Source organism: Echeneis naucrates, chromosome 4 (assembly GCF_900963305.1).
Source record: "Echeneis naucrates chromosome 4, fEcheNa1.1, whole genome shotgun sequence".
NCBI lineage: Eukaryota > Metazoa > Chordata > Actinopteri > Carangiformes > Echeneidae > Echeneis > Echeneis naucrates.
Window position 1 is genome coordinate 14,182,719 of NC_042514.1, and position 8,629 is coordinate 14,191,347.

Sequence of the window (8,629 nt, forward strand, 5' to 3'; positions counted from 1 at the left end):
TCGACCAATCAGACGACACGTAGAAACACCGAGTACACGAAGTGCCCCGCCCCTTGGACCGAAGATGTGCTGGTAACTGAACGCGTCACAGTTTTTTTGATAAGCAGATTATCGAAGCGTGAGACATTCAAAGTTGTTGCACAAGCACGTACAGACCGAAGGTTCAAAATGATTGACCTAAGTGCTCACGTTTCGGACTCTGAAAATTTACTTTTGAGGACTTTCAAACCGTTTCATGCGGTGCGAGCGACCGAGTGAGCTCTCTAAGGAATGTGAGGAACACTGTCCCTTTTTCACGACACCATGAAAGATCTCAAAACTAATTTTAATAATTTTTCTCATTCGTTATCAGAGATCTCAATGCAGCAACTCAATTTCATTATTTTATCTATGTATCAAAATGGCTGTCATGGTCATGTTGTATTGTTTATTTATTTATTTATTCAGTGGGAATTCCTACAGTTGAACAAATAAAGGGATCATAACATTTCTATGAATATTCTCATTCATCCAGGTCATTGTTCTCTCTCTCAAAATTGATTCGTGGGTAAACTGGTCTTTCTCCACTGTCTTGGTCAGACAAGTGCGGACTAGTAGACCAACAAGCATGAACTGATGAAGCCTCTTGGATAAGAGGCGAAACGTCTTCATAGACAAATACAAATCCAGTTTGCCCACGAATCAATTTTGGGAGAGACATCATAACATTTCCGTCATATATTTTAGACTAGTCAGTGCAAATAAAACGCCCCTCTCTCAAAAAAATTACATTGTCGACTGTCTTTCTTCTTCAGATTTATTTAGGTTGTTGTATTTACAGTTTTGTCATCAAAACATTTTCTTTTCCTGATTACATTCTATAGTTTTTTTCTTAATTTTCCCTAAAACAAACAAAAGAACTACATATCCCACGGTTTAGTAAAGCAGGTGGCTAAAAATGTGCCTGTACTTAAAAAAAATAATCTCTGATAAATCTCATATCTCATACGCAATAAAATAAATTAGATTTGTACAGCGTAAAAAATGGAATAGTAACTATGCCTCAACCTTTTAAGTGCCAACCAAAACTGTAGGTTTGATTTAACCCGGTGGGGTCCTGAACTTTCGACAGTCCTCAGTACTCAGTGAGAAGATTTCAAGTTGGGTGAAGTTTCGGCGAACACAGCTAGCTGCTCCGCCGCCCGTCAACCAACGCGGTGGCGGGCTCCTGTGACACGGTGTCGGTGGCTCTTGCGGACGTTTAGCTTGTGGACTTGACCATGGAGGTAGTCCGGGGGTTTTTGTGTGTGGTGTCAGTCTTTGTGGCTCTGGTCTCGGACAGGTTTGCGGTGCTGGCTGCCTTCTCCCAGTCTCTGGACAGCGACTTCACGTTCACCTTACCCGCCGGCCGAAAGGAGTGTTTCTACCAGACCATGAAGAAGGATGCCTCACTGGAGATTGAATATCAGGTCACAAACACAACACAACACAACACAACAGGAAGAATCTTGGAAGAAACTGTAAAGCTAGCTGAGCAAAACCGACCACATGCTCTCTATCTGCTGTCTGCTAAATCAGGAATGACCCACAACCAAGAGGGTGGCAACACTGACACACACACATTACACTTCTTATTTTGGCTACTGGGCATTCACACATGTTGTGGTATTTCATCAAGCTAAAACAAACGATTTTACACTGCTGTTGATCTACAGGGCAGAGCCAGCAGGTTATTCTCTTTCAACTGTTCCTGGAAACCTGTTAAGCTGGTCAGTTCACAGCTTTGAATGAAGCAGTGAATGAGTTGCTCTTTCAGCTGTGTCTTAAAGTTCAACTAATTCAGGAAGCTGTCTTTCCTTATTGGTGTAGAGAACTCTCAGGCATTACTCATGTATCTGTTGTAGTGTCTTACAGAGAGGACATGGTATCTATGCCTCACTGGGGGATAACAGAGACCTTGACATTAAAAAACAGTTTTTTAGTAAATGGCATTAATTATTACAAAAAAGGACAAGACAGTCACAGTGCAGGTCTGTGTCAATGCCAGTATCAAACAAGACGCAGTATACTAAAGGGAGAAGAGCCAGCGCTGCCTAACATGCAATTGATCCTTTCTCCTCCATTGAGTATTTATTTTTTGTAATCCTGCCGAACTATTTAAGACTGAGGTAATATCATAACCTATCATAATCCTGGCTTATGTACAGTAGTTAACTGCTGTAGCATGTGCTTTCCTGCTATTTGATTTGTCCCGTTCACCTTTTATTTGTGCTTCTTCTCCATCATTCACAGGTATTAGATGGTGCAGGTCTAGATGTAGATTTTTTCATCTCTTCTCCATCTGGCCAAGTGCTGTTCAGTGACTACCACAAATCAGATGGGGTGCACACGTAAGTAACATGGATTCAGATTCGGCTACTTGCCATTGCTGTATTCCAGAATTGCGTACATTAAATGGCACAAATCAGCGAAGAAGTTTTTACAGTCTGTGCTCTCCCGCAGTGTTGAAACTGAGGATGGAGACTACATGTTCTGCTTTGACAACACATTCAGTTCTGTCTCTGAGAAGATCATCTTTTTTGAGTTGATCCTGGACAACATGAGTGTAGATGAAGACTCAGACAACTGGAAAGAGTATGTTCATGGGACCGACATCCTTGACATGAAGTTGGAAGACATTATGGTGAGGTTGCAGCCAATATGAGATGGACAAGATAATATCTGCATGTAAATTTATTTGTTCCTAATATGTTTGCTCGCGTGGTACCATTTCAGCCATAATCACATCATCAAGAAATTAAAAAACAAAATTTGTGTTTTAGACATTGTCCCTTTGTTCTGTGCTGCTGGGATATTTGTCACTGTGCCATTTTTTTTCCTCACAGGACAGCACAGGCTGAAAAAAAATGTCCCAGCAGACAAAATACCACTTGTAATCCACCACATACAAATCCCCAAGGAGTGTGTCACAAGAATAGACAATGTAATGAACTCTCACCCATTGGCTGAGGGCAGCCAACTGTTTCAACTTGCACCACAGTGGCCTGCACCGCCCCTTCACCAGAAATGGCAGTAATTTGTGCCAGAAGTCACACAGGCGTCACTTAAAGGCAGGAAATGTATCTCCCAGCTGCGGTGGAAGTTGTTTTATTCTGGTAGAAGGAACGTGCCCTTGTGAGAAGCTTTGATTGCAAACACAAAACTGCCCCCAAAGAGACCTGACTGTTTCAGATACAGACGAGGAGTTCTTTGTGTAGCTGTTTTCAGATAAACTCTGACCTCCACATCTCCTCTCTTTTAGGACACTATCAACAGTGTGAAGGCTCGGCTGGGCAAGAGCGTACAAATCCAGACAGTGTTGCGAGCATTTGAGGCTCGTGACAGAAACCTCCAGGAGAGTAACTTTGACAGGGTGAACTTTTGGTCAGTCGTAAATCTCATTCTTATGATGTTGGTGTCGGCAGTCCAGGTCTACCTCCTCCGCTCACTGTTTGAAGACAAAAGGAAAATTCGTACATAACACTTCCCCCAATTGGAAGGAAAGAGACGAATGCACTTGCCCTCAGACCTTCTTTTAGCCGACCAGATTTCTTCTGGCTTGTCATTCTTAACAGCAGATGTGGTCTACATACACACACACATGCATGCACATATACAGATATACTAATATTCTTAAGAACAAATTCTCCACAATTATTGCTCTGCTCTCCAGTCTACTGGAGTTTGAGGGACAACAGGAGTCCCTGGCTTGGAGCAAGAACTTAGAACTGTCAGCCCCTCTACATCATAACCTCATTCTCTTGACAGAAAAGTTTATTTGCCTCTCTTTAAAATTTGTGACTTGTTTACAGTCCCTCTTCACTGCTGTAAGTTTTCAGAAAAATATACAGATAAAGAACTGACAAGCCTATTTTTATAAGACAGCCAGAAGTCATAAAGTCAGTGACCAATGACAAAAATGTTCATTTTCATTGGACATGTTTTTATTTCAGTAGTAAATGAAAAAATAATAGAATGTCTGAGTATGTTCATTTATTTACCTTGAATGGGAGTGGGAAGTGCAACCAGTCTGCATATCTTCCAATATATTAGCTATTCTTGAAAGTGTACCTTTGTATGTCACTAGGATGCCTTAGTGGTTTGTACTTAGCTGCCAGCCGTTTGTCAGTCTGTGAGGCCTTTTAATGTTTCTTCCCTGCTATCATAATCACGTGTCCTTAATACAGAATCTGGGACCCTTCCCCTTATATGCCAAAATAGAAAAGTCATATAGTCAGAGCAACTTTGCTAATGCCACTCTTGGAACCCAAGAGAACATGAAGTAACAAAGACAAAAACCTCTGATTCATGACCCTACCCTGCTGCTCTCTATGATTACTTGTGGCATAACTGTCCACCGGCTCCTCTGCTTTCCACTGTGAAGCCTCACAGCTGCTGGCGGGTGTCTGCTTACAGCCACCTACTACATGAAGATGTTGAACCTGCTTGTCTCTCTGGTAACTGAAGTCTATTTCTGTCTCGTTGATACCTGCAAGGCCATTACCACTACTACGCGGGTGCACTGCTCCGTGTAAAACATACCTGAATCATTCGCTGTCTGAGCTACAATCTTTTTCTTTCTTTTTTTTTTTTTTTTTCTTGTGTCTTTGTAATAAATCTGATGTTCACATTTTACTAGCCCATTTTACAAACAGCATCTGATCACTGAACTGCTACTAATGCCGCAAAACATGGTTGTTTCTTTGTTTCTATATACTTAGAACATAACTTAGCATTTTGGGGCCCTGAATGTTTTGGTTGTTTTTGTTTTTTTTTCCATATGTCAGGGTCATCCAGAAACGGGTCCATAATGTATGCTATTAAGGTGCCATAATGACTTGTTGAGAGTATTTCTTCATTGGTATTGTCTCAGCTCTACTGTAGGAACCTGTCTGCTTTGGATGGAGATTTTTTGGATTGAATTTTTTTTTTACTTCTTACTTAAACATAGGCATCTTAAGTGATGTAAAACCAAACATTGAGCAGTGTTATTGTTTTAATGTGGGCTGACTTGTGTGTATGTGTGTACATCCCCCTGCATATTGCGGCTGTCTACAGGATGGCCTCGTTTTGCTTCCATTTCACTTATTACCACCCTGTGTCCTTCTGCCCCTCCAGTCTCATTGTGGTACCCAGTGTTTAATTGAAATACTGTAAGTTGTGATTGTGTATGTTGTATAAGTGATATAATGTTGAATCCGGTTTATTTAAAGTGCTTCAGAGTTCTACAAAAATAAAGGTCTACAACATCTTCAGATGTATTCAGTAGTTTCTGACCTAACAGTAACACTGTGTTTAAGAAATAATTTTTACTACCCTGAGGGAGATGTGGGAAAAGTGTGTCACATTGTGCTATTTATTCAACTAATACTCTGTAGTTTAAAAAAATATATAAATTAAACAATCACATTTTTCTGAACTCTGTTTTGTCGTGTCCCTTCTGAACCATTATGTCTGTTGATTATTAAAGCATTTGGAGAGCATAAAACAATGAAGTAAATACCTTAAAGGAAAGCGGCAGCTGCAACGGGGTCATCTGCTTTCAACCTTTTGATCCAACAGTGCAGAGACCTGATGATGAACATCTTCAATGAAGAACCAGAGATTCCAGCCAAGCACAGCGGATGCAGCTCAGGAGTGCTGGAAAAGAAAATAAATGGTGTTGGGGAGTATACGTCTCGGTCAGTCTTTGACACTGTCCTTCTGTTATTATACTTACTGGACTATCAGGTGATGTGTGGATGACCCAAACATTTGTCTTTATTAAAAAGGTGATCTGTAACCAGAGTCAGAGATAAGCTACATTTAAGAGGCACTGAATGATGAAATAACAGATAACAAATAACAGAAGGGCAGCTGTCGCACGAATTGGTTCCGTGATAAATGTAATGACTTGGTCAGAAATGAGATTGTGCAAAAGGGTTGGTGTAAAAGCATGATCTGATGGCTATTTGACGGATTTAAGCCAAAGCGGTAGGGCGATATCACACCAGAGAGGACCTTTAAAAAGTAGCAGAAACTGTAGACACAACATCAGTTGTTCGGAATGTCCTGTTACCTTTTAGCAGACTGGATGTTGGCACACACCTGACAACAAATCACGGAGGAAATCACTGATGGGTTTCCTACCGATCCAACAGCAGGGGGCGTCCTGAGATGTGGGCAGCAGTTTCACTTCCGGGATAATGGTGCGATGACACAGGAACGTCCCCGCTGAACGGAGTCTGCCACAGGTAGGTTAGAGAAGACGGGCTGGGTGTTTCAGGGAGACTGTTGGGTCGTCGGTCAACACGATAATGTCCAAACACACACACAGACACACACGCGTCTGCTCGGGTGTGCCTTGTTTTAATTGTCGCGTTCAACCCGGAAGCAGCAGCAGCAGCAGCAGCCGCGTCACGATACGGAGTTAGAGCCGCACATGATTTTTAGTCTGTGAATGTTCATCCTGCTCATTTTTACCCAAAGAACATTGTGTCGAGTCCACAGGAGCTCATAGAAGCTTGAAGCTAACCAAGGGTTAGGGTTAGCTTCCCCTAACAACAACAACAACAACAACAACAACAAAGCGCGCACACACACAGATCTACCTATATGTACACATCACATCTTAAGCTCTGGATGGATGGCATTGCTCACTACTCTTTTGTATTTCTGACAGGCAAAACAATAATCTGATTAATCAGATAATATCTCTGGTAAAGATTATGATATAATCAGAAGTTGCAGTACAACAGGTTTCAATGATGAACCATTTGTGTTAGTATTTTTGCTTTAGTACTGGATATTCCAAGGAAAAATGTCAAATAGATTAGCATATACATGCCATATCCCACCAAAATAAAAGTGAAACTTTAGAAGTAGGTCTGTCTCTGTGTATATGTATGGTCAGGGCGATGGGGCCCGACAGTGCTCCTGGTCCGGCTGTGCCCTGGCAGAAGGTGCTGTGGGAGCGTCAGCCGTTTCCTGATAACTATGTGGACCAGCGCTTCCTGGAGGAATTACGGAGGAACGAGGGCGTCCGACAATACCGCTACTGGTCTGTGGTGAAAGAAGCCGGTTTCGTGGGCCAGCAGCTATCCTGCGTGGCCCTTTTCATCACCCTGTGGCTCTACATGGAGCAGGTAAAAAAAATTAGAAACTTGAGAGTTCACTGTGCCTTCATTGTTTGGACTGTTGTCCATCAAATTTATGAGGAATCCACTTTTATGCTTTCCTCTAAGGGTCTCCTGTCCCCGGAAATGCTTCTGTTGACCAGCCTGGTTTGCGCCCTGCTAGGATATGGACTGCACCAAGTCTTGACATCTCAGATTGAACCAGGCTGTGAGCCCCGTACACGCCTGGCTGACTTACAGAGTGCTGCTATATTTCTTTCTTTCACCTTTGGCTTCTCGCCGGTTCTAAAGACATTAACTGAGTCTGTGAGTACGGACACAGTGTATGCCATGTCTGCTGTGATGTTGCTGGCCCACTTAGTGTCATTCCCTTACGCCCAGCCCTCACCCCCAGGCAGCCTCTCCCTCAATGCAGCACTGTTTGCCTCTGTGTGTTTAGCCTCAAGGTTGCCTGGTGCTCTGCACACCTTCGCCATGCTTAGCTGTGCCCTGTTGGTATTTGCCCTGTGGCCATGCCTGCTGCAGAGACTGAGGGAGAATGCCCCTAACCAATTTACTGGGGTGTGTGTGGGAATGTGTATCGGAGGGGTAGGAGGCCTGGGCACCCAGTCGCTTGGTGGAGCCATGCTTTTGGCCATTGCCCTTGGGAGTGTTACATTACTTTGTCCCTTACTGCTAGTTCGGCTGCAGAGACACAAGGACAATATCCATGGACCCTGGGATGAGGCTGAGATTCACGAAGACCTCAGCCGCTTCCTTCACTAATATATGGAGCAGCTAACAGCTGAGTATTTTAAATGTACGTGTTTAAGTATTAGGTTGGTGCTCCAGATCTAAACTGACCAAAATGTCTAATTTTCATCCATTCAGCCAGGCCAACAGATAATTATTATTGTAAGGAGTATGAAAAAGCAGCTCTGGTGTAAGCACTGACCTCGAAATTTGAATGGGAGGTATCAAGCAGTGAGTAATGCTGACTTACATTACGTGATACGCTGATACTATGCACCAAATGTCATATCAGCAATGTTTTTAACAATCTGGGGGGGATGTTGGTTTATGTCTTTGTGAAATATGACGTTGGCGTGATGTATGAATGGATGGATTTTAAATCTTTAATGAACAAGGGCTCTGATTTGATGGGAAACATTACTGTAATTGTATTGTTAGTTGGAGCTTATCATTAAAAAATATACACACTATTATACACTATTTTGTTTCTATGGTCTACAACATCAGTTTAAAAGTTTGCCCCAGAAAGCAGGCAGGTGACTGAGGAACTTTGATTTTTCGTTGTGGGATACGTAACGAGCACGTGGCACCTACTGACGTCACAGCCCGGAGGCCCACCCGGCAGATGCCATCCTGAATGACAGCTACATTTGTCTGCTCAACCTGAGTGCCTTGTTCAGACTCAACGACTCCAATTTTGACAAAGATTTAGTATGAAGAAGGTATAAACTTGTGTGTTTATTTAGGATGTTTTCGTGTAGTAT

At 42.5% G+C, this 8,629-nt stretch overlaps 2 protein-coding genes across 2 annotated transcripts; both read left to right on the plus strand.

Annotated features, from left to right (window-relative positions):
* Positions 1-1,011: 1,011 nt before the first annotated feature.
* On the plus strand, positions 1,012-5,437 carry tmed5 (transmembrane p24 trafficking protein 5). The gene is made up of 4 exons (XM_029499844.1): positions 1,012-1,448; positions 2,272-2,369; positions 2,482-2,662; positions 3,281-5,437. Exons 1-4 carry the CDS (start codon positions 1,260-1,262, stop codon positions 3,497-3,499), a joined length of 687 nt encoding a protein of 228 aa, XP_029355704.1. The 5' UTR covers positions 1,012-1,259; the 3' UTR covers positions 3,500-5,437.
* A 749-nt stretch (positions 5,438-6,186) lies between these two features.
* Positions 6,187-8,335, plus strand: pigc (phosphatidylinositol glycan anchor biosynthesis, class C). The gene is made up of 3 exons (XM_029501078.1): positions 6,187-6,251; positions 6,911-7,142; positions 7,242-8,335. The coding sequence occupies exons 2-3, from the start codon at positions 6,915-6,917 to the stop codon at positions 7,896-7,898; spliced, it is 885 nt and encodes a 294-aa protein (XP_029356938.1). The 5' UTR covers positions 6,187-6,251; positions 6,911-6,914; the 3' UTR covers positions 7,899-8,335.
* Positions 8,336-8,629: the final 294 nt, after the last annotated feature.